Source organism: Hemiscyllium ocellatum, chromosome 8, assembly GCF_020745735.1.
Source record: "Hemiscyllium ocellatum isolate sHemOce1 chromosome 8, sHemOce1.pat.X.cur, whole genome shotgun sequence".
In the NCBI taxonomy this organism is placed as follows: Eukaryota; Metazoa; Chordata; class Chondrichthyes; order Orectolobiformes; family Hemiscylliidae; genus Hemiscyllium; species Hemiscyllium ocellatum.
The window spans coordinates 108978074-109005073 of NC_083408.1; the positions used below are offsets into that span (position 1 = coordinate 108978074).

The 27000-nt window shown below is 40.7% G+C and overlaps 1 protein-coding gene across 6 annotated transcripts in view; it reads right to left on the bottom strand.

Annotated features, from left to right (window-relative positions):
* Window positions 1–8073: 8073 nt before the first annotated feature.
* ston2 (stonin 2) overlaps window positions 8074–27000 on the bottom strand; it is a 141049-nt gene continuing 122122 nt past the window's right edge. For all 6 annotated transcript variants that reach the window (XM_060829439.1, XM_060829437.1, XM_060829438.1 and 3 more), the window contains 2 exons: window positions 12612–12814; window positions 8074–10639 (listed from right to left, as the gene is read on the bottom strand). In XM_060829439.1, coding sequence (XP_060685422.1) covers window positions 10556–10639; window positions 12612–12814 — 287 coding nt within the window. In that variant the 3' untranslated portion in view covers window positions 8074–10555. The remainder of the gene's footprint in view (window positions 10640–12611; window positions 12815–27000) is intronic.

The following is a 27000-nucleotide window of genomic DNA, read 5'->3' on the forward strand; positions in this document are numbered from 1 at the left end:
CCCTTCTCCCACCTCCAACACACCCCATCAACCTGAGCACCCCGTGCTGGCCTGCTACCTGCCCTTGACCTCTTTATTTCCAACTGCCACCGTGACATCAACTGCCTCAACTTGTCCACACCCCCCCACTCCAACCTCTCACTCTCACAATGCCCTCCACTCCCTCTGCTCCAATTCCAACCTCACCATCAAACCAGCAGATAAAGGGTGTACAGTGGTAGTTTGGTGCACAGGCCACTACACCGCTGAAGCCAGGTGCCAACTCGATGTCACCTCCTCCTACCACCCCTTTGACCATGACCTCATCATCACCAAACCATCATCTCCCAGACCATACACAACCTCATTACCTCAGGGGATTTCCCACCACAGCTTCCAACCTCAGTTTAGGAACCCTGCACTGCCCGATTCTACCTCCTACCCAAGATCCAAGAGTCTGACTACCCTAGCCGACCCATTGTCTAAGCCTGCTCCTGCCCCACCAAACTCACCTCCACCTACTTCAAGGTAAAAACAATGACTGCAGATGCTGGAAACCAGATTCTGCATTAGTGGTGCTGGAAGAGCACAGCAGATCAGGCAGTATCCAAGGAAGGGCTTGCCCGAAACGTCGATTTCGCTGCTCCTTGGATGCTGACTGAACTGCTGTGCTCTTCCAGCACCACTAATCCAGAATCCACCTACCTCAATACTGTCCTATATCCCTTCATCCAGGAACTTCCCACATACGTTCGGGACCCCACCCACACCATCCACCTGCTCCAACACTTCCGTTTCACCAGCCCCCAACGCCTCAAACTTCACTATGGACATCCAGTCCCTCTACACCGCCATCTGCCATGACCAGTGCCTCCAAGCCCTCTGTTTCTTCCTCTCCTGATGTCTCCACCAGTACCCTTCTATTGACACTCTTATCCGTTTGGCTGAAATGGTCCTCACCCTCAACAATTTCTCCTTCCAATCTCCCCACTTCCTCAGGACAAAAGGGGCAGTCATGGGCACCCGCATGGGCCCCAGCTATGCCTGTCTCTTTGTCGGCTACGTAGAACAGTCCATCTTCCAGAGTTACACTGGCACCACTTCCTGCCTCTTCCTCCGTGAGATTGATGACTGCATCGACACCACCTCATACTCCCATGAGGAAGTCGAACAATTCATCAACTTCACCAACACACTTCACCAAACATCGATTCTCCTGCATCTTGGAACCTACAATCCACTGCTAGCTATGAACATTTTTCCAAATTCCCTCATGAAAGTTACTATTGAATCTTCCTTCATACAGTTCATACAAGATCAGAAGTTGCTACTGAAAAGGAAAATCTCATCTTCTCTCTGGTTCTTTTGGCAATTATTGGTTTCCACATTTATCAGCAACTAAAAGCTCAGCTAATCAAGAGAATGCCCAGAGAAAACAAAGGCCAGAAAATTCTGCACCTTGTCAGCCGATCATCTTCTACAAAGTGGAGCAGCCACACCACACCAGGTAATGCTCAATATATAGTCGATAGTGGGGTGCTGGAAATGACTCTCCTGCTCCTCGGATGCTGCTTGATCTGCTGTGCTTTTCCAGCACCACACTATTGACTCTGATCTCCAGCATCTGCAGTCCTCACTTTCTCCCAGTTGATGCTTAATACATAGATGAGTTGAGCATCACGGTCTCAGCCGTTGCTTTATGAGATGGACGATACCATTGCCAATAGTTACCACCCTCCTGCCAGTCTCTTTGTCAAAACATTTCAAAAGATTCCACAGTTTAATTTTCAACTTGAGGCTTTTTAATCACTGACTGATGAATGGAGGTTCCTGAAGAGAACTGCTTGGCTTTTGTACTGACATACTGCATGTACACAATTCAAGCATCTGCCGGTCTCCAATGACTACAACAAGCTTGGGCTTTCTGAAAGTACACAGTAAATAAATTGTATAATTTTAAGTTTTTGTTTTAACTATGGTGGCACAGTGATAGGACAGCTGCCTCACAGTGCTTGGCACTCAGGCTTGAATCCAGCTTTGGGTTACTGTCAGTCTGGAGTTTGCATGCTCTTCCTGTTTTTTTTAAGATTCCCTACAGTGTGGAAACAGGCACTTTGGCCCAACAAGTCCATACCGACCCTCCGAAGAATAACCCACCCAGAGCCATTTCCCTCTGACTAATGCATCTAACACTATGGACAATTTAGCAAGGCCAATTCACCTGACCTGCACGTCTTTGGATTGTGGGAGGAAACCGGAGCACCTGGAGGAAACCCACACAGACAGGGGGAGAATGTGCAAATTCCACACAATCACCCGGGACTGGAATTGAATCTGAGACCCTGGTGCTGTGAGACAGCAATGCTAACCACTGAACCACCTTGCCACTATTTCTTTCTGGATTTCCACCAGTTTCCTCCCACAGTCAAAGATGTGCAGGTTAGGTGGATTGGCCATATTAAATTGCCCCGTATTATCCAGGGATATGCAGTCTAGGTGAGTTAGCTATGGAAAATGTGGGGTTATGGGGATAGGGTGTGGGTCTGGGTGGGATGGTCTTTGGAGGGTCGGTGCAGACTTGTTGGGCCAAATGGTCTCTATCTGCATGGTAGAGATTTTATGATTCTATCTTCCAACAAGAATTCATTGTTTGGTCTCAAGTAATAGATATTTAGCACACAAGTATATGTTTCAATTAATAGGAAATGTGATATGAATGTTGGTCTTTGAACGGAGTCCCAGATAGCATCAGGTTTTTCTCCCTTTAGGATGCAACACTTCACCTTTAATGCTTCTGAACCTGAACTAATTCCTGAAACAATTCACCTACAGATGGCTTTTGATTATTATTAGCTGGTTCAGTACTAACTTGTATTCAATGATGAGGTAAAACTGATAGCTCACTGACCTGAAATGTTAACTCTGTTTCCTTCTCCAGATGCTGTGAAACTTACTGAGTGTTTTCAGCATTTTCTGTTATTATTTAAAATTGTATCTGATTTCTGTCAGAAAAAGTCTGATGGTTGAACAAACAATTCTTTTGTTTCCTCCCACAGTCCAAAAATATGCAGATTAGGTGAATTGGCCATGCAAAATTGCCCATGGTGTTAGGTGAAGAGGTAAATGTAGGGGAATGGGTCTGGGTGGGTTGCTCTTCGGCGGGTCAGTGTGGACTTGTTGGGCCAAAGGGCCTGTTTCCATACTGTAAGTAATCTAAATAAACAATTGATCTTTGCTCTTTAATAAAAGTGTTGGCATTTTCACAAACACCATAATCCCAGAAGTACACATTACCTTTTATGTATACTGAATATAACACAAATCAAAGATGGTGAATGTTTTGTCTTTCTGAACACAAGACCTTCAGTTTGCTGATGACCTTCTAACAAAGGTTGCTTTGATTGCATTATCTACTAAAGAAAAAGCTGATCAGAGTGAAGCATGCATTCTGCAGCCCAAACTAAATGCTAGAAAATCCAAATATTTATTTAAAAATATAAACAAGTACCATATTATGTGAAAGCTACAACATGAAACACTTCAAGTAGGTAAAAGTGCAAATGTCTCAGTGCACATATTCTGTTGGACAGCCCAACTTTGGTATTTTTAAGATTGAAAAGTACTAATGTGATCAAACAAAAACTCATATTTATATCACGCTTTTTAATGTAGTAAATATCGCCAGGTGCTTCAAGAGAATGTGAACAGGCAAAATTTGAAACCCGGACAGGCAAAGAGATGTTAAATCCTAATGGCAAAGCTGGTTATTACAAGTGGCTTAAAAACAGACAGGAAGAAGCAAGATAGAGGGGTAGTGGGTTTCAGAAGGGAATTTCAGAGTTTAGGGCCTAGATGGTCAAAAGGCATACTTACTGAGTCACCATCATCTTACCAGACCATTGGGGGCTGCTCTCTCATTACAGAAAGATGTAACTGGTGGTGTTTCAACCTGAGGGCAACCAGACCTCAGGTGAGGAAAGAAGTTGAGAAGGAAAGTCCTTCATGGTAACCTCAAAGCAGTGAGGGGAATTGAACCCACACTGTTGGCTGTACACACCAGCAATCTAGCCAACTGAGCTAAACCGATCCCTGGCATACTTATGAATGACGGAGCAAAGGAATTTGTGGATTGACAAGTGGCCAGATTTGGAGGAACCAAGATCCAGGGAGTTCTAGGTTGGAAATAAAATATTCAATGTAAGATGAAAAAAAAATGAAATTTTAAAACAAAATCAGGCAAATCATAAGATTCTCCCAAGTTGGGAGGGATTTCAAATTTAATTTGAAAAATGTCCGGAAAGTGTCTAGGTAGAACAGCTTAGGTGAAGGGTTCCTTTCTTTAACTGAATAGATTCGACTACTTCATGAAACATTTTATAGAAAAGGCATTTCATTCACAATGATTAGCAGCTTTGGGCTTTATCATATAGGATGAAAAAGAATAAAGGTTCAGCAAAAAAAATGCAGGCACTTCTTTCAGAATGGATTTGATTGTTGGTTTTCTCAAGTAGAAATGCTCTTCACTCTGTACCTTTTAAACTTGTTTCACTGTAGTACTCAAGTCTAAAAAAAATTCCCTCTTTCCAACTTCCAAAAATGTTACCTGAGACTTACGTGAAGCAGCAACACTTTTGCATTATAGTTTCATTAATTAAATACTAATTTTATGACTCAAGGTTAATAATGAAGAAAACAAAATAGGCAGAATGGAAAACGTCCTCCAGTGATTGTCTACAGGGTTCAGTGTTGGATCCCTTGCTGGCTGTTACACATATTAATAATTTGGATTTAAATATTGAGGTATAATTGGAAAATTTGCACAGTAAACAAAAATTGGATGTGTAGTTGATAGAGAAGAGGACAGTTTTTTTATTAACTTGTGGGATGTGGATGTCACCGACTGGCATTTATTACTCATCCCGGATTAGTGGTGCTGGAAGAGTACAGCAGTTCAGGAAGCATCCAAGAAGCAGCGAAATCGACGTTTTGGGCAAAAGCCCTTCCTGATGAAGGGCTTTTGCCCGAAACGTCGATTTCGCTGCTCCTTGGATGCTGCCTGAACTGCTGTGCTCTTCCAGCACCACTAATCCAGAATCTGGTTTCCAGCATCTTTTATTGGAGATTCTGGATCAGTGGTGCTAGAAGAGCACAGCAATTCAGGCAGCATCCAACGAGCAACGAAATCGATGTTTCGGGCAAAAGCCCTTCATCAGGAATAAACATTTGTGTCACACAAATGCCAGGTAAAGTAAATATTGTTGTCTAGATCTTGTTGCATTTGAACATGGATCAGTATCTGAGGAATCATGAATGGTGCTGCACATTTTGTAATCATCAGTGAACATCCCCACTCCTGACTTTATGATGGATTGATTGATAAAGCAGCTGAAGATGGTTGGGCCTTGGACACTATCCTGAGGAACTTCTACAGCGATGTCATGGAGCTGAGATGACTGACCTCCAATAACCAAAATCATATTATTATGTGCCAGATATGACACTAACAGGAGGATAATTTGCCCCAATACACACGGATTTCAGTTTTGCTAGGGGTCCTTGATGCCACACTCGGGTCAAATGCAGCTTTAATGTTAAGGACTCTCATCTCACGTCTGGAATTTAGCTCCTTTGTTCATGTTTTGACAAATAAAATTTAAAGCTGTAGGAATGTGAATTAATGCATGTGGGGAAAGCAAACAAACCAAGGAAATATACAAAAAAAAAGGATATTGAGAGGGATAGAGGAAGTGAGAGAGTCACAGAGTCATACAGCATGTAAACATACTCTTCAGCCTAACTCATCCATGCTGACCAGTTTTCTGAACTGAACTAGTTCCATTTGCCTGCACTTGACCCATATCCTTCTAAAAATTTCCTATCCACGTAACCGTCCAAATGCCTTCTAAATGTTGCAATTGTACCTGCTTCAACCACTATCTCTGGCAGCTTATTCCATATACACAGACCATCCTGTGTCTGAAAAAGTTGACCCACAGGTACCCTTTAAAAGCTTCCCCACTCACCTTAAACCATGCCCTCTAATTTTGGACTCCCCTACCCTGGGTGAAAGAACTTAGCTATTCACCTTATCTATGATTTGGAGATACCGGTGTTGGACTGGGGTGTAAAGTTAAAAATCACAACACCAGGTTATAGTCTAACAGGTTTAATTGGAAGCACACTAGCTTTCAGAGCGCTGCTCCTTCATCTAGTCACCTAATAGTCACCTGATGAAAGAGCGATGCTGCAAAAGCTAGTGTGCTTCCAACTAAACCTGTTGGACTATATCCTGGTGTTGTGTGATTTTTAACTTAGATAAGGTGTACAATGTCCTTCATGATTTTATAAACCTCTAAAGGTCACCCTCAGCCTCCTTTGCTCCAGGGAAAAAAAGGCCCAGCCCAACCAGCCTCTCCTTGTAATTCAAACCTTCCAGTCTCAGGAATATCCTTGTAAATCTTCTTTTGCATCCTTTCCAATTTAACAGCCTTCCTCTAGCAGGGTGACCAGAACTGTACACAGTACTCTCCACATGCAGAGTCGTATACAGCTGTAATATGACATCTAAACTGCTATACTCACTGCTCTAACTGATGAAGTCAAGCGTGCCAAACGTCTTCTTCACCACCCTGCCTACCAATGATGTCACTTTCAAAGAACTATGTACCCGCATCCCTAGTTCTCTGTTCAATAACACCCCCTACTATTAACTGCATAAGTCCTGCCCTCGTTTGCTTTTCCAAAATGCAACACCTCACATTTATCTGAATTAAACTCCATCTGCCATTCCTTGGTCATTGGGCTGAGTTGATCAAGATCTTGCTGTAATTTTAGATAACCTTCTTCACTATTCACGATACAATAAATTTTGGTGTCATCTGTAAACTTACTAATCATATGTCCTATATTCTCATTCAAATCATTTATATAAACGATGAACAATAGTGGACCCAGCACAGTAGGTCTTTGCAGCACATTGATCACAGACCTTCAGTGTAAACAACAACCTTCTATCACATGTTCTGTCTTCTATTTCAAGCCAATTTTGTGTCCAACTGACTGTTGGTGTGCATGTCCTCATTTTCTGAAGATGTCAGGACAATTTGATAAGATTGTAATAGATGGAATGTTTTACTATATTTGATGAAAGTATAGAATACTAAAGCAGATGTCATGCTGGAACTGTAGAAATACATTGGTTAAGGCACAGCTGGAATTCTGCATACAGTTCAGGCCATAACAGGAAGGCATAATTGTTGTGGGAAGAGTACAGAGGAAATTTACAAGAATTACCAAGGCTTGTGGAAATATTGGATATGCTAAGGTTATTTTTCATAGCATACAGGAGGCGGAGGGGTGAGTTAAATGAAGTGTATTAAATGGGGGGCCTTGATAGAGCAGTCAGGAAAGTCCTGCTCCTCTGAGTGTTTTCTCAGAGGATGGATTTAGCAGCTATTCAATCCCCACAGTGATCTTTCACCACTCATTTGTTTGTCCAACTGTTCAGCTCTTTCTTTGGACTCATATCTCTCCCTTTCGCTTATTCTCCCCACCCTATCTTCTGTACAATTACCATCAGTTCTGAAAAAGGGTCACTTGACCTGAAACGTTAACCTTGATTTCTCTCCACAGATGCTGCCAGACCTACTCCGTTTTTCCAGAAATTTCAGTTTTGATTTTGTTTCTGATTTCCAGCATCTGCAATTCAGTTTTTTGATGGATTTAAGGCGATTGATAGGAATAAAGGGGAAACAAGGAAAATCCTTTTCACCCAGAGAGTGGAATTTGGCACAGCAGATTCAATAGGCTGAATGGCCTAGTTATGCTTATCTAATGGCCTGGTGATGGGAGGCAAAAACCTATGGCTTGTTTAAAAAGGAATCTGGAACTGCACCTGAAATGTAACTTGCAAGGATATGTACCAGGTTCTAAAGGTGCGATAAGAATGGGCAGCAAGGTAAATTTCAGCTAGATGACTTGATGAACCGAGTAACCTCTTTCCATGCCATAATTTTTCTATGACTGTAAATCTTTCTTTTGCTTCTGATTAAGGATTACTATCTCATAAAGTACAGATAATGCTTTTAGGTAACAGTCTGCAGCTCATTATGTTTTGACAATGAAACTGTTGAGTTGCGAATCACTTCCACTAAATAATGCACACAACCAGTTTGGTCTCACTCAGCAACACTGTACTTAAAAATAAAAATATTTGCAAAAGGATAAAATGCTATATAAGTGCACATATTTATTTCTGATGCCTGTGCATATAATACATTTTGTTTCAAGACTCAAAAAAAAAGATTTAGTTTTAAACATTCTGGCTTTGCACTCATACTAATCCCAGTATTTCTTCTTGAATAAATGCATGCCCTTGGTATCTCAATATCCTTCCAGTTTTCAGAATATACAAACTATAATCATGAAAAAAGTATAAACAAACTATGATATGTCAAAAGTTTCCTTTAGGTCTCGCATACTTAACATCCTGTCAATTATGCCCTATTGTTACAAAGGTAACACAGGACTCAGAAGCCACTTGGCTCAGATATCTGTGTTGATGTATTGTGAGAGTTATCTTTATCTATATAATAGACACATTTTTGATCATTTAAGGGAATCAAGGGTACTGAAGAAAGGGAAGAAGTGAAGCCGAGGATCATCAGATCAGCCATTATTTCATTAAATGGCGCAGCAGCTTCAATGGGATGAATAGCCTAGTTATGCTGATTTTATGATCTATCCAATCAATCCCAGTAACCAAATCCCACATCCAAACACATTTCTTTTTTTCAAATATATCTAATTGAAAGTTAGAGCGCATCGGATTCCACAACCTATTCCAGATCATAATTCTCTGTGGAAAGACAAGACATTTTCTCTGGTTCTTTGGCTAATTTTCATAAATCTGCATCCTCTGGTCATCTGGTCTGCTGCCAGTGGAAACATTATCTACCAAAATCAAACCTCTCTTCAACCTCCTATTAACCTTCTCTGCTCAAAGGAACAATACACGTTTTTCTAGCCTCTCCACATAATTGAAGTTTCAACTTCCTGATATTTTTCTAATAAATCTCCCTTGCACAAGCTAAAAGATTTAATATCCTTCCTCCAATTCTTTGTGCAATTCAGTAGAAAAGTCTTGCAATATTATTATTTTGTTAACATTACTAATACTTGTTCAGCAACATTATTTTAGTCAAGCTATCTGATGATGCCTGCTGTGACACTTGCAGCAATGTCTAATCTAAGGAGTCTGTACCCAATACAGAGATACTAGATACAAACTTCTGTTGCATTTTCCTCCTTCTTGCCTTTGTACTACCTTCACCTTTGCATTCTTGTACAATTCACCTTCCAGTCTAGGCATACTAATTTACAGTTTAGATCCATAATTATCTCCCCTTTCTGTTTTTTCCGTTTTGCTCTATCATATAAATGTTTATCTCACATCCTAGTGCTGAGCTATGTATTATAATTTGATTTTTAAAATTTAATAGAATGATAAAGATTCAATTTTTGTCCAAAGATATCATAATTGCGGAAGTTATGGAGATTTAGCAACAATCGACAAAGTCCCTATGTAATTGTTTCCTGTTGATATTATTGATTGATTATGTTTTCCACAGAAACTGGCAACCTTCTAGACTTACATAATTCATGAGTTAGGATACCGAGTGGTTCATACGGAATTACACAAATGACGCAAATTTGAGCTGATTCTTTTCTTTGCTGTGCCAAAGATGCTGAGGCTAATTACAGCATTGATGCCAGAAATGAGATCAGCAAATTCACCTCAGGCTGGGGCTTGAACCAGTACTCCTAGTCAGTATGACAGTCAGAATGTCTATCTAACTAAGATATCAGTGTTGAATTGAAATAGAATATTAGCAATAAAATAATTGTTTGCAGCTGTGCAAAACATTTAATTTTCAAGTACAGGACCTCATTGTTCCAAAGGCTATTCATTTTTTAAAAATAGACAATCATGGAGTTTGAAAACTATCATCTCTCAGCAGATCAAAGGAATGAACCAGTGCATCTTTAAATTTAAAGATTTTCATTTCAGACCCATTTGAAAAAAAGTGTCCATTAACAAACCTCAATCTCAGATACACACTGAGCAGGAAGGCAAGAGCAAAGAGGGCTCCTGAATGCAAATGTGAGATGATTCTTCTCTTCTACCCCCAAAGAAATGGGAAAACAACAAAATAAAAGATCAATATTTACCCTAAAATATGACTTGTATTACCCACATTTCCCAACTCTGCTTAAGTTTCTGAGTATGCACAAGATTAAAAATAATATCAGTTATGCGTTATTTAGTGAGAATGACCGTAAAATCTGTAGAGGAATTGAATCCACACTTGTTCTGTCATCTAGGTTCTTAACTGCTCCTGTCACAGTATCTTGGCCCAATCAAATTCATAAAACACTGAATTCAAAATTCTCTTTTGTTCTCTTCGGTGCTTGAAACTTGTATAATAGCAGCATTGTGCTATTTGATACATAGACGGGTTGAATTTCCATGGTAAAAGTACTAAGTCGATTATCTTGCTTCTGAATTTAGAGGATTTCATTGCTGAACGCACTCATTTGGATGATCAGTTTCCATACCATCCACATTTGCAGCCTGAATCTTTTTCTGTTCCATTTCCACCTGAACAAAATTGAAATAGAAGCATCAATGCAGATGACATCAGTGCTGCTTTTAAAATTATTCCAGAATAAAATCACATTGCACAACTGCCATAGTAAAAGAACAACATGATGACTTCTATCTTTGCCAGATAAGAAAACAAAACATACCAGTTTTAAAATCAATAATTCTAATGTGGAGAAGGATCTGGGTGTATGTGTGGAAGTTATTGAAAGGTCAGGTTGAGAATGCAGTTAATAAACCATATGAGGATCCTAGGTTTTATCAATATGGACAGAGTACAAGAGCAAGTAGGTTATGTTGAACTTGTGAAGAAGTTTGATCTCAACTGGAATTGCTTCCAAACGGGGCATTACACTTAAGGAAAGATGTAAAGGCATTAGAGTGCAGAAAAGAATCATAAAGCAAGTTACAGGGATGAGGAATTTCAATAATGTGGATGGATTGGAGAATTTGGTACTGTTTTCCTTGTAACAGACAGAGTGTTGAGGACAGATTTATTGAAGATATTCAAATATCAGGAGTCTGCATAGGACAGAGATGAAGAAACTGGTCCCACTTTTGGAAGTATTGAGAATGAGAGGGCACAGGTTAAGGTAATTAGCACAAAAGTAATGAAGACATGAGGATAAAAGTTTTCACACAGCAACTGGGTTAAGATCTGGTATTGCTGCATGACAGTGTGGTGGAGATAATTTAATTCCATCTTGAATATCTCAACTGAAACTATCTGCAAAGGAAGAGTATGCAGAGTTACAAAGAGAAGCTGGAAAATTGCACTGTTCATTTGGAGAACTGAAGCAGACAAGATGGGTGAATTGCTTTCTTCTGTGTTGTAACAATTTTGTGATTCTGTAATGCTCTGGAAAAGGTGGTATTTTCATGAATAGATTTAACTTACTTTGTAACTATTCCCATTTGTTGCAAGATTGTGGTTTGAAAATATAAGAACACTGCAAGACAAAGGATATTCCAGTGGCTAACTCAAAAAAGGCAACTAGGAATGGGCAATGAGTGCTGGTTTTGCCAGCAATACCCAGATCCTATGAATGAATAGATATATTTACAGCAGAAGAAGATTGGGTTATCCTATTCTTTTGTATTTTCCTTGTAGTTTGGTTTATTGATTTATGGCATAGGAACCTTTGATAGGAATTTATATGGCATGAGCAATTCAGCAATAAATTTTAGTGGGGGAAGAAGCAATGGCCTAGAAGTCAGAACTTCCTCAGTTACAAGGAAGGGTCACTCAACCAGAAATGTTAACTTGATTTCTCTCCACAGATACTGCCAGACCTGCTGAGCTTTTCCAGCACTCTCTACTTTTGGGACTAGAAGTTTATCTCTAGATTATTAATCCAGTGACCAGGTCATAAAAGAAACCAGATGACGACCATGAAATCATTGCTAATTGTCAAAAAACCATCTGTGTCATTAATGTCCTTTAGGAAAGTAAACTGTTCTCTTTATCTAATCTTTTCTACATGCGACTCCAGACACACACCAATGTGTTTGACTCTTAACAGCCTTCTGAGCTCTTAGGGAAGGGCAATAAACGCTGGCCTAGTCATCATTGCCCACAACTCATAAATTAATCTTTAAAAAAGCCTCAGGGATAGAAGTGGATGTGAGGGATATATAGATCTGAGCTTTTTGCAACTTAAGATATTGGTTCTTTTGTACTAAGTGTTCATTTTTTAAAAGAAAGTAAATGCAATACAGGTTGTTCTGCTATAACGTGATGGTTGCTATTGAAAATTACGCTATGTAAAACTGCTCTGGAAAATCACACTGTAGAAGATTGTTACATTTAAAAAAAAATAAATGCCCAGTCGAATATTTGCATTATTCAAACAGCAACTATGATTCGTCAATCACGTTATAGCCACTTTGTGTTAACAAGAGGTATGTTATATCAAAACGATCTGTAGTAACATCCCATATAGTGAATAAAAAATAAAAAGAAGTGTACCTGATAACTGTAGTGAGCTTTGTAAACAACCCATTTTCTCACATCACTCTTATTGGCCACTCCAATTGATCTAACTGCTGCTTTGGATGCTGAAGTACTGGGCATGTCGAATTCCACATCCACATAGTGGGCAAAACTAACAGGCACCTCCCGGTCAGATCCCAGTTCAAGGTGGCAGTAAAAAGAATGTGGATGGCCTGAAGCTGAAGAAACAATTTTATTGGCATAAAGAACATTACAAATTTTTAACTATTTTAAGAGCAATAACTACTAACCTTTGCTGCACTGGATCTTGTGGAGTACAGTCAGTTATAAATAAATAGCTCAAATAAAAGCTCACACAACATAGTTAGCAACTTACTGCATGATGTTACGGCCTGAACAAGGTACAATTAATTAGACTATAAAAATGAAAATAGAATTCTAAGTTTTAGCTCAAGAGATATTAGAAGGAAGTCAATCAGACTTGAAATATTAACTTTGCTTCTCTTCTACAGATGCTGCCAGACCTGCTGAGTTTCTCCAGCACTGTTTTTATGACTGAATGTTTTAAGAACATTTTGTTAACATTTTAGAACATAGAACATAGAACAGTACAGCACAGAACAGGCCCTTCAGCCCACGATGTTGTGCTGACCATTGATCCTCATGCAAGGCAAGCCTAATGTACGAACCCTCAAAATTCTGTGACCATATGCATGTCCAGCAGTCTCTTAAATATCCCCAATGACCTCGCTTCCACAACTGCTGCTGGCAACGCATTCTATGCTCCACAACTCTCTGCGTAAAGAACCCACCTCTGACATCCCCTCTATACTTTCCGCCAAACAGCTTCAAACTATAACTTCTCGTGTTAACAATTTCTGCCCTGGGAAAAAGTCTCTGGCTATCAACTCTATCTATGCCTCTCATTATCTTGTACACCTCAATTAGGTCCCCTCTCTTCCTTCTTTTTTCCAATGAAAAAAGTCTGAGCTCAGTCAACCTCTCTTCGTAAGATAAGCCCTCCATTTCAGACGACCTTTGTCATCTGCAAACTTGCTAACCCATCCTTCAATCTCTTCATCCAAGTCATTAATAACAATTACAAAGAGTAGAGGCCCAAGAACAGAGCCATGTGGAATACTACCACTCGCTGTCTTCTGTCAACCAGCCAATTCTGTATCCAGACAGCTAAATTTCCCTGTATCCCATTCCTCCTGACCTTCTGAATGAGCATACCTTGGGGAACCTTATCAAATGCCTTGCAGAAGTCCATATACACCACATCCACCGCTCAACCCTCATCAACTTGCCTAGTAACATCCTCAAAGAACTCAATAAGATTTGTAGGCATGACCTGCCCCTCACAAAGCCGTGCTGACTGCATTTAATCAAGCCATGCTCTTCCAGATGGTCATAAATCCTATCGCTCAGAATCCTTTTTAACACCTTGCAGACGACAGACGTGAGACTGACTGGTCTATAATTGCTGGGGTTTTCCCTATTTCCTTTCTTGAAGGGAGGAATTACATTTGCCTTCCCCAGTCCTCAGGTACGACTTCGGTGGAGAACGAGGGTGCAAAGATCTTCGCAAGCGGCAAAGCAATCATATTTCTCGCTTCCCAAAGCAGCCCAGGACAAATCTGGTCTGGCCCTGGCGACTTGTCAATCTTAATGTTTGTCAAAATTTTCAGCACATCAGCTTCCTCAATCTCTATCCATTCCAACAGGCTTACCTGCTCCTCAATGGTTTCATTCACTATAAAGGTCCTTTTCTTTAGTAAAGACAGAAGCAAAAAAACTCATTTAGGGCTTCCCCTACCTCCTCAGACTCTATACACAAGTTCCCTATGCTCTCCCTGATTGGCCCTACTCTTTCTTTGATCAAAGTTTTGCCACAGGAAATGGTTAAGGTGAAGTGTCTAAATGTATTTAGGGAAGAACTAGAGATGCATATGAAGGAGAAAATTAAAATGGTAGATTTAGAGGAGGAAAAAATATAAGGAAGTTCAAAGGGCAACTTTGGTTGGACCAATTAGCTCCGTTTTATACTATATAGAGTCATAGAGCTGTTAAGCATGGAAACAGACCCTTTGATCCAAATTGTCCATGCTGACCAGATATCCTAAATTAATCTAGTCCCATTTGCCAACACTTGGCCTATATCTCTCTAAATCCTTCATATTTATACACCCATCCAGTTGCCTTTCACACGTTGTAATTGTGCCAGTCTCCACTTCCTCTGGCAGCTCATTCAATACACATACCACCAACTGAAAGAGTTGCCCCTGAGATCCCTTTTAAATCTTTCCCCTCTCACTTTCAACAAATGTCCTCTAGTTTTAGACTTCCCCACTCCAGAGAAAGACCTTGTCTATTCACACTATCCATGCCCCTCATTATTTTATAAACCTCTATAAAAGGTCACCCCTAAGTTGCCAATGCCCCAGGGAAGATAGATCCAGCCTATTCAACCTCTTCCTTTGGCTCAAATCCTTGTAAATCTTTTCTGAACCCTTTCAAGTTTCACAACATCCTTCCTATAGCAGGGAGACCAGAACTGCACACAGTATTTCAAAAGTGGCCTAACCAATGTCCTGTACAGCTACAACATGTCCCAACCCCTATGCTCAATGCACTGACCGAAAAGGCAGGCAAACCAAACGTCTTTTCCACTATCCTGTCTACCTGTGACTCTACTTTCAAGGAATTATGAACTATTTGTCTTATGCAATCCATATTGCAACCTTCAAGACTCAGCATGAACTTCAACACTTTCAGATCATAACCACTGCTTGTATGAGTTTTGGACACGCGCCAATATTTGTTGCCATCTGCATCTCCCCTATGCCCACAGAACATAGAACAGTATAGCACAGCACAGGAACAGGCCCTTCAATGTTGTGCTGAACATGATGCTAAATTAAACTAATCCCTTCTGCCTGTCATGGTCCATATTTCTTCCAGTTGTTGCTTTTTCATATGCCTATTTAAAAACCCTAAAATGCTCCTATCATATCTGTCTCCAGCACTACCCCTGGTAGTGCATTCCAGGCGCCTATCACTCAGTGTAAAATAAACTTTCCCCTCTTACCTGAAATGAATGCCCTCTAGTATTAGATGCTTCAACTCAGAAAAGATTCTGACTGTCAACTGTATATGTGCCTCATAATTTTACAGATGTCTAACAGGCGTCCCTTCAGCCTTCACCACACCAGGGAAATAACCCAAGTTTGTCCAGCCTCTCTGTATTGCTCATACCCTGTAATCCAAGCAGCATCCTGGTAAACCTCTTCTGCAGCATCTCCAAAACCTCCACATCCTTTCTGCAAGACGGTGACCAGAAATGAATGCAATACTCTAAGTGCAGCCTAACCAAAGTTTTATAAAGCATCTTCTGATTCTTGTACCATTACCACACTTTATGCCTTGGATCATATCATTCATTTTGTAACTTAATAATATTGACAGATATACCTTCTCTTTCCACTCGCTGCATCCTTTCCATACAACTGTACTAGGTTAGAAACTGTTAGATTTCTAACAAAAAAAAAATCAGAAATTACTTCAAATACTCAGCTGGTCTTGCAGCATCTGTGAAAAAGATCAACACTTAATCAGATTTTCACTTCTGAGATGGGTAGCTCAAATTGGGAAACTTACCAAATTGGTAGACCCACCTCAGTTTAAGAGGACCACGTTTGATCCAATTTTAATTCCTTGGATGGGATAGAAGAGGAGAATTGAGTTGGGGTCTTCCAATTCCGGAAGCAGATCCGAGGTGGCCACTGGAGTGGGTAAGTGCCAAAGTGTTCTAGTTAGAAGGTCTAAAGTTGGCAATCAGGAACATTTTAGAAGCTTTTAGGCCCTCTAGTGTTTAGCCACGTCCCTGTGCCACCCACCCTGCCATGGACTGCAGCTCGAATCAGCAAGTAATTGGAGTCTGGATTGTCTTTTGTCTGTGGACATCTGAGTGTCCATTCATGCACTTTATAGTAAAATCATCAGCTGTGGGAATGCTGGCTCAACTTTTAATCCCTCTATCTCAGGGGCATATAGAGCAATTATGGGACTCAACCACTATCCCCTCTGCACTGCTAATGCAGAGCAGATCAGAAAAACTTTACCTTGAAAAATGTCCTCTACCCCACTCCCCAGTGCAGCCTTGTTCAATATTGATAATTCTTTTGTAACTGTGTTAAAATTCCTACTTAGCCAAGATAGCAGTGTAGACAGAACAAAGATTAATGCTTTGGGTACAGTTTGTTCTAACATAAAGACAGTTAATAACATCTACACGAGATACAAATTAGGCAATAATCATTGTTTTAGTCGATTGTTCACACACTAATTTATTTCAAATTTTGCCAACTGCAACCCCTCTCATTGAAACAATCGATGGAACTAGTCTTATTTCCTGCAGTGTGTAAAATTAATCACTGTCAGAATCAAAAACAGAAATCTGCAGGTCTTTTTCGATGACAACAATTTATATTCATAACACCTGTAAAGCATAAAAATATTCCATGATCAATGAACAAATCCATTAACAAATTGAGAAACAAAATTTCTCAGCAAGACCACATAAGGAGGCAGCTGCAAATGTGTTGCTGGTCAAAGCACAGCAGGCCAGGCAGCATCTCAGGAATAGAGAATTCGACGTTTCGAGCATAAGCCCTTCATCCGCCCCCACCCCACTCCGGCCTATCACCCTCACCTTGACCTCCTTCCACCTATACCACCTCCATCGCCCCTACCCCTAGTCCCTCCTCCCTACCTTTTATCTTAGCCTGCTTGGCTCTCTGTCTTATTCCTGATGAAGGGCTTATGCTCGAAACGTCGAATTCTCTATTCCTGAGATGCTGCCTGGCCTGCTGTGCGTTGACCAGCAACACATTTGCAGCTGTGTTCTCCAGCATCTGCAGACCTCATTTTTTACTCGAAGATTTTAACCTACTGCGAATCCTCTTACAAGGATGCCTTCCTTGAAGGAGCTCTCTTCCTCCCTCTACAAGGATTTCAGTGAGTCCCTCTCTCACTGCACCCCCCAGGTCACCTCCTCTGCACAGAAACTCTTCAGCCACGTTCTCAAACAGACTCGTTACCACAGCCACATCTGCAATCCTCTTCCTGACCTCTCCGCCCCCACCCCACTCCGGCCTATCACCCTCACCTTGACCTCCTTCCACCTATCCCACCTCCATCGCCCCTCCCCCTAGTCCCTCCTCCCTACCTTTTATCTTAGCCTGCTTGGCTCTCTCTCTTATTCCTGATGAAGGGCTTATGCTCGAAACGTCGAATTCTCTATTCCTGAGATACTGCCTGGCCTGCTGTGCTTTGACCAGCAACACATTTGCAGCTGTGATCTCCAGCATCTGCAGACCTCATTTTTTACACATAAGGAGGCAGGTAACCAAAAGCTTAGTCAAAGAGTAAGGTTTTAAAGAAAGACCTAAAGACAAAAGATCTAAAGAAGAGAGTTAAAAATCACACAACACCAGGTTATAGTCCGACAGGTTTATTTGGAAGCACTAGCTTTTGGAGAACTGCTCCACATCATTGCTAAAGAAGACAGATTTCCAGGGCTAAGGGCATAGGCTGCTGAAGAGATATCATCAATGGTGGGGTGATTAAAATCATGGAAACTCAAGAAGGCAGAATTGGAGGACAGCAGAGATCACAGAGGCCGGTAAGTCTTGAGAAGATTGAGGAGTGTTGAGAGCTTAGAGAGATCTGTGAATAAGGATGCAAGTTAAAATCAAGGTATTGCCAGACTAAGACTCAATGTGTTTGAATGAGATTAAACTGATGTAGAACAGAGTTAGGGGACTTACCAGGAGGCCAGATTTAATTAGATTCACTATAGTATGGAAACAGGCCCTTTGGCCCAACAAGACCCCTGACTAATGCACCTAATACTATAGGCAATTTAGTATGGCCAATTCACCTGACCTGCACATCTTTGGATTGTGGGAGGAAACAGGAGCAAACCCACACAGCTACAGGGAGAATGTCTGTCTGTGTGGAGTTTGCACAGTCATGTGAGGTGGGAATCAAGCCCAGGTCCCTGGCACTGTGAAGCAGCAGTGCTAACCGCTGAGCAATCGTGTCACCCCAATGTATACATGTCCACACTGATACATGTAGAAAATAGCAAAGTAAGTTTCAGCAGCATATACTAAGACAAGGGCTAGGTTCGGTGACATTAGGAAGGTAGAAATGGTCATCCTTATTAATGGTGCAGTCAAAATTAATCTTATTGTTAAACAGGATGTTGAAGTTGCAAGCAGTCTGGTTAAATTGCAGTATGCAATCAGATAGAGGGATGAAGTCATGAGGTGCAGAACAGGGTTTGCAATGGGAGCAGAGGATGGTAGATTTAGTTATTCAGACAACATCTCTATTCATCTATGACTTGGATAAACAGCATGACAAATTAGACACGGTGAAAGGGAGAATGGTGATAGTTGTGAGGTTGAGCTGGTGTCTTCATTAAATGTATGAAACTAGATATTTTGTTTCAGATTAGTTTGCTGGAGAGGTAGTTAATGGATGGGATTTCTTGACAAAAACAACACTTATTGATGCACATACGGAAACGTAATACTGAAAAGCTATGGTTACATGGACCTTTTAATAACCATTTGCTTTCTTCTTTTGATGCTTTGACACACTTAAGGAAAGGCAGTGGTACAGTGGGAATGTCCCCAATGTTTTCTCAGAGAGTTGTGGGACTTTGGAACTCTCTGCTCAATTTGCAGGGCGTGGGGTCATTAAATATTTTTAAGGCACAGGCAAATAGACCCACGTTTGGTTTGGGAATCAGAAGTTTAGGGATAAATGAAAATGAGGAATTCAAAACACAGAGAGACAAGCCACAATATCACTGAATGGCAGAAAAGCTCAAGGGACCAAAATAACCTACTTCCGCTCCTATTTCATATGTTAGTATATCCTACCCCAATGACAGGGCAGAATTATCAGCGGTGGCACAGTGGTATATGGTAGTGAGGTCTGGGAGTTGTCAACATAGACCCCAGACTCTTTGGGTTCATGGCATCATAGAGTCATATAGCATGGAAATAGATTTCGCAGTCCAACTCGTTAATGCCAACTAGGCTTACTGAAGCAAACTAGTTCTATTTACCTGCAGTTGGCCCGTATCCCTTTTAACCTTTCCTTTTTACATACCTGTCCAAGTGTCTTAAATGTTGTAACTGTACCTACATCTATCACTTCCTCTGGCAGTTTGTTCCACATGAAATGTTGCTCCTCAGATCCCTTTTAAATTTTTGCCCTCTAGTTTTGAAATCCCCTACCCTTGGGAAAAGACCGTTATTTATCTATGCCCCTATGATTTTATAAACCTCTGGCAAGACATCCCTCAACCTCCTACACTCCACGGAAAGATTTTCTCTGCCTATCCAGTCTCCCCTGATAATGCAAACCCTCCAGTCCTGGTAATATCCTTGTAAATCTTTTCTGCAACCTTTCCAATTTAATAATATCCTTCCTATAGCAGGGTGATCAGAATTACACACAGTACTCCAAAAATGGCCTCACCAATGTCCTGTACAGCTGCAATGTGACATTCCAACTTCTGTGCTCAATGCTCTGATCAACAAAGGCAAACGTGCAAAACTTCTTTCCCGTCCTTTCTATCTGTGATGCCACTTTGAAGAAAATATGCACCTGAATCTCAAGGTCTCTGTTCGACAACATTGCCCAAAATCCTAATATTAATTGGTCGCACATGCAGAAGGAACCCTGTTAATTAACACCTACCACATTCCCTCTCCTCAGCTGTGGAACAATACATACCGATGTCGAACATTACGTGGAAAAAGCACAAAAGATTGGCAAGAGCACAGAATGTACGTTCTGAGCAGAACTTCAACATCCATTCCCAAGAGTGACTCGGTAGCACCATTATCATAGTATTTAGCTTTCAGCTTTAAATGAGAAACTTTAATTGGAAACAGCTGTGCTAAACTTAAGTAAGGCCAATTACATAGGGATGAGTGTAGAGTTGGCTGAAGGTTTTTATTCACTCATGGAATATGGGCATCACATTAAACAGATAGTCAAGGACCAGAGGGCATAATCTCAGAGTAAAGGACTGCCCAATTATGAGAGTTTTTCCTCTCAGAGGGTAATGAATCTATGGAATACTTCACTGTTTTAGGCAACAACAAAATACATGCATGAGAAAGGTCTGTGAATCATACTGCAATTTTACATAGACAATGGAGGAATCTTCAGATTGAAATGGGTGGATAGCAAATGTCAGCTATCTGAATGTTTCACAAAGAAATGAGCAAGTTCGAAGAAACTGTTGAATATACTTGAAAATGTTCAAAGACAGAAGATCAAATATTACAGAATAGAAGTCATTTTTAAAAGTTATATATTGGTTTATTTTACATTAATAAGGGAATCTTATCACATAACATAGTCAGAAGAAATACCTGAAACAGATTGGATAGAGTGAACAGGAGATAAATATATTAATTAAGGGTTAATTGGTAATGAATTGATTGCTTGTTCCACATATTTGTACAATCAATTCATTACCAATTAACCCTTAATTAAGATATTTATCTCCTGTTCACTCTATCCAATCTGTTTCAGGTATTTCTTCTGACTATGTTATGTGATAAGATTCCCTTATTAATGTAAAATAAACCAATATATAACTTTTAAAAATGACTTCTATTCTGTAATATTTGATCTTCTGTCTTTGAACATTTTCAAGTATATTCAACAGTTTCTTCGAACTTGCTCATTTCTTTGTGAAACATTGCTTGTTCCACATATTTGTACAATGTTTCACAAAGAAATGAGCAAGTTCGAAGAAACTGTTGAATATACTTGAAAATGTTCAAAGACGAAAGATCAAATATCGCAGAATAGAAGTCACACATGTGCCCATGTGTGATCAGGTGCCGAGGATGTATCCACCTTTATGCATGTTAAGTTGTCCAGTATCTCCTCCTCTGTAATATGGAAGTTTAAAGACGGTGCTATTTATTTCATTCATGTTCTTGATTTTCCATATCCTTCCCCCACAGTAAACAGTGATGTAAAATATTTGTTTATTATCTCCCCCACCACCTGCAATTTCACACATAGATGGCTTTGCTAATCTTTAAAGAGGCCATATTCTTTCCCTTGTTACTCTTTTGTCCTTAATCTCTTTGGATTCTCCTTAATCCTATTTGCCAAAGCTATCTCAGGACTCTTTTTCCCTCCTCAGCATACTTTCTTTATACTCTTCTAGGCATTCACTCGATCCTTGCAGTCTACCTGACAACTATGCTCCATGAGCAAATCTGAGGCTAGCAATTCTACAGCAAATAACACACCTCCTGATTCCCCAAGGACAATCATCTGTCTCGAGGTACATCTTCCAGGGTCTCTGGATTAATAGGAATACTACCACAAGACCATCACTTCAGGTGTGGCTTGACCAGTATGGTGTGAAGTTCTACCATAGCCACCCTGCTCTTGCATTCTATGTCTCAACTAACAGGCAAGTATCCCATATGCCTTCTTAACTACCTGTCCTGCTACTTTCCAATGTCTTACCATTCATAGTGTAATCCTTTTGACTTGTTAACCTTCCACAAGTACATTCCCTCACATTTTTCTAGGTCAAATTCCATTTGCCATTGCTGTGATCAGTCTGTTGACAGCCTCCTGCAGTTTGCAGCTATCCTCCTCTATTTATCACCTTACCAATTTTTGTGTCACCCACAAACTTCTTGAACATGCACCCCACATTTAAGTCCAAATCAGTAACGTACACCACAAACAGCAAGGATCCGACAGAACCCTACTGGAAACACACCTCCAGTCACAGAAACATCCTTCCACCATCACCCTACTTGCTTCCTAGCTCTTTGCTACTTTGTCTGGAGGATCCAGTGGGCCATTACTTTATAGACAATAGATGCAGGAGTAGGCCATTCAGCCCTTTGAGTCTTTCATAGAATCATACAGTACAAAAAAAATCCTGAGGCCCATCAAGTTTACACTGACAAAAACTACTCTAAATCTGCACTAGTCTCACTTTTCAGCACTTGGTCCTTTGTCTTGAATATCATTACATTTCAAATGCCTATCCATATACTCTGAAAATGTTGCTTAGTTTCCTGCCTCAGCTACTTCCCCGGACAATGCATTCCAAATTTCCACCAACCACTGGATGAAAAGATTTTGTATCAGGTCCCTTTTCAATCTCCAGCCTTTGGCCTTAAATGTATGCTCCTCAAATCAGTTACCCGCTCAGCTCTAAAGAAAACAACCCAAGTTTATCCAGCCTCTTTCATTGCTAGACTGCTCCATCTCAAGCAACTTCCTGGTGAATCTCCTCTGTATCATTTCCACCAAATCAAGTCCTTCCTATAGTTTCAAGACTAGAAATGTATGTAGTACTCCAGCTGTAGTCTAACAAAAGTCTTTTAAAGCTCCACCATAAACTCCCTGTTCTTATAATCTAAGCCATTACTGATAAAATGCATATGTTCCATATGTCTTCTTAATCTGGCCTGCCACCTTCAGCAATCTGTAGATAAGTACCTGAAGATCCTTCTGTTCCTTGGAGTTTCCTAGCGTCCTGCTATTTGTTCAGTACTCTGTTGTACTGTTAGTTCTTCCAAAGTGCATCACCTCATACTTAGAATTAAATTTCATCTGCCAATCTGACTAAACTATCTGTTTCTATTACTTAATATAAGACCTTCTTCCTCACTAAAAAACCCAGCCAATCCTGGTGTAATCCGCAAAAGTACCTACCATGCCCTACACATTTTCTTTTATAATGTTTATATATAATAACAAACAAACGACCAGATGGCCAATGGGCTGACAAGTGGCAGATGGAATATAATTCAGATAAATGCAAGGTGCTGCATTTTGGGAAAGCAAATCTTAGCAGGACTTATACACTTAATGGTAAGGTCCTAGGGAGTGTTGTTGAATAAAGAGACCTTGGAGTGCAGCTTCATAGCTTCTTGAAAGTGGAGTCACAGGTAGATTGGATAGTGAAGAAGGCGTTTGGTATGCTTTCCTTTATTGGTCAGAGTATTGAGTACAGGAGTTGGGAGGTCATGTTGCGGCTGTACATGACATTGGTTAGGCCACTGTTAGAATATTGCGTGCAATTCTGGTCTCCTTCCTATCAGAAAGATGTTGTGAAACTTGAAAGGGTACAGAAAAGATTTACAAGGATGTTGCCAGGGTTGGAGTATCTGAGCTACAGGGAGAGGCTGAACAGGCTAGAGCTTTTTTCCCTGAGCGTCGGAGGCTGAGGGGTGACCTTAGAGGTTTACAAAATTATGAGAAGCATGAATAGACAAAGTCTTTTCCCTGGGGTCGGGGAGTCCAGAACTAGAGGGCATAGGTTTAGGGTGAGAGGGGAAAGATATAAAAGAGACCTAAGGGGAACTTTTTCATGCAGAGGGTGGTACGTGTATGGAATGAACTGCCAGAGAATGTGGTGGAGGCTGGTACAATTGTAACATTTAAGAGGTATTTGGATGGGTATATGAATAGGAAAGGTTTGGAGGGATATGGGCCGGGTGCTGGCAGGTGGGACTAGATTAGGTTGGGATATCTGGTCGGCATGGACAGGGTTGGACTGAAGGGTCTGTTTCCATGCTGTACATCTCTATGACCTAATAAGGCATCCAGCACTGACCCAGTATGCCAGTGGACACTGGCCTCTAGTCACAAAAATAACCTTCTGCTACCACCTGCTGTCTCATATTACTAAGTCAATTTTGAATTTAACTTGCCAAATTACCCTGGATCCCATGTGGGACCTTGTCAAATTATTGCTGACATCCATATACTCAGGGACCTCAATTATCGGGCATTTGATTATCCGAATATCAGATTATCTGGCAAGATCACAAGGTCCCAATGCTTGGCTAAACAATGTTATCCGGCATTCGATTAACCAAACGAAATACTCCCCACCTGTGTCCTTCAGATAGTTTGAAGTTCCTCTGTAAAATCCATCAACTGTACTGTCCTCACCTGTCCACCTCAAGAAAATTCAATCAAATTTGACCTTCCTCTCATAAAACCATGCTGACTATCCCTAATTAAACCTTGCCTGTCCAAGTGGAGATTAATTCTTTCCTTTAGAATTTTCTCAAATAATTTCCCTACCACTGACATGAGGGTCATTGGTCTATGATTCCCTGGATTATCACTACCATCTTTCTTGAAAAGTAGAACATTGAACAAAGAGAACATAGAAATGTACAACACAGAACAGGCCTTTTGGCCCACGATGTGCCGAGATTTAATCATAATGTAAAATATAGTAACTTAACCTACACACCCCCCAACTCACTGCTATCCTTGTGCATGTCCAGCAGTCGCTTAAATGTCCCCAATGATTCTGCTTCCACCACCACTGCTGGCAACGCACTCCATGCATTCACAACTCACTGCATAAAGAACCTACCTCTGACGTCTCCTTTATACCTTCCTCCTAATATCTTCAAACTATGACTTCTCGTACCAGTCTATCCTGCTTGGGGAAAAAGTCTCTGGCTATTGACTCTATCTATTCCTCTCAATCAGGTCTCCTCTCTTCCTCCTTCTCTCCAGAGAGAAAAGTCCGATCTTATTCAACCTTTCTTCATAAGGCAAGCACTCCAGTCCAGGCAGCATCCTGGCAAACCTTCTTTGCACCCTTTCCAAAGCCTCTATATCTTTGCTATAGTAGGGTGACCAGAATATTCCAAGTGTGGTCTCACCAGGGACTTGTAGAGCTGCAGCAAAACCTCACAGCTCTTAAACTCGATCCCCCTGTTAATGAAAGCCAAAACACCATATGCTTTCTTAACAACCCTGCGCACTTGGGTGGCAACTTTGAGGGATCTATGTACTTGCACACCCAGATCCCTCTGTTCCTCCACAGAATAACATTAGCTGTCCTGCCCTATAATTTCCTCCCCCATCTCCGACAGTAGCCTAGGATAAAATTCATCTGGACCTGGGAGTTTGTCCACTTTTATGCCTGCCAAAACCACTTCACCCCTCATATCAAAACTGCTCAAGATCTCTCAGTATCTATTCCCAAAAATACTGTACCAACATCTTTCTCCTCCAAGAGTGAAGACAGATGTGAAGTACTTGTTTATACCCTACCAATGTCTTCCTGCTCCATGCATACAGTGCCCTTTGGCCCTGAATAGGAAATGCCCTTTATCCTTGGTTACCCTCTTCCCCTTGGTGTACTTATAGAATATCTTGGGATTTTCCCTTGTTTTACTGCCAGTGTTTTTTCAAGCTTACTCTTTGTTCTCCTAGTTGCTTTCTTAAGCTCCTACCTGCACTTTCTAAACTCCACCGGGCCCTCCATTGAGTTGCTCCCTTTGTAACTGTTAAAAGCCTCTCTTTACCTTCTTGTCCAGACCTAAATATTCAGAGTTCTCTGAGCGATCACTATCACTCCTTTTTTCTTCTTCCTCACCTCTGTCATTCATAGTGCCAGAAGCTTGGCTCTGTCTGCATATTTCAACCTAAAGAAAACCAATCCCAGTTTGAACACCCCTCCCCAGTGTTCTGCCACAGATTTACCTTGAGTAGCCATTTCCAGTCCACTTTGGCAAGATTCTGCCTTACTTTAATATAATCTGCCTTTCCCCAATCCAAAATCCTTTTCTGTAGACCTTTATCCTTTCTCATAACAAAATTAAATCATACTATGATGCACTTCCTTGACAAGTCTTCCCCGAGGAACCTTATCAAAAGCCTGGCGATAGTCAATGTCAACCACATCAAATGCATTACCCTCATCAACACTCCTGCGTAGCTCCTCAAAACATTTCATCAAATTAGTCAAAGGTGGCCTTTCTTCATATAGTGATTGTAAAATACAGAGTCAGGTGAATCTCATAGAAAATAAGTTTCCTGATAAGAGCTATTAATCTGGTCCAATCAAGGAGCTCTGACTGACAGATATAAACAAGAATGACAGAAGTTCTGTTCACTCTGAGAACAGACTCTGAGGAAGCCAGACCAGTGTCAGTGTCAAATACTACGTGCATGTAAATAAAGGGTCATTTGGTGACAGAAAACTAGCCTCTGAAGGGTCTTTCCATGCTGACTATCTCTGATTAATCCACATCTTTGTTGCAATAGTTTAGGTCGAGAAGTATCAAAAGGATAAGGGTTTGAGCAAGTGGGCCGAGACAGCAGAGTTTTGAAGTGTTCTGAAATGGAACTATGTAGTCTTAGAGATGATGATGATATGAAAAAAAGGAGAGAATACAAGAACTTGTATACAAAACTTGAAAGTGGCAGGACAGGTTAACAAAGCAGCCAATAAATTAATGGAATCCAAGAATTTGGATTTAGAGTTTAGCATTGAGAATTTTTTTAAAAA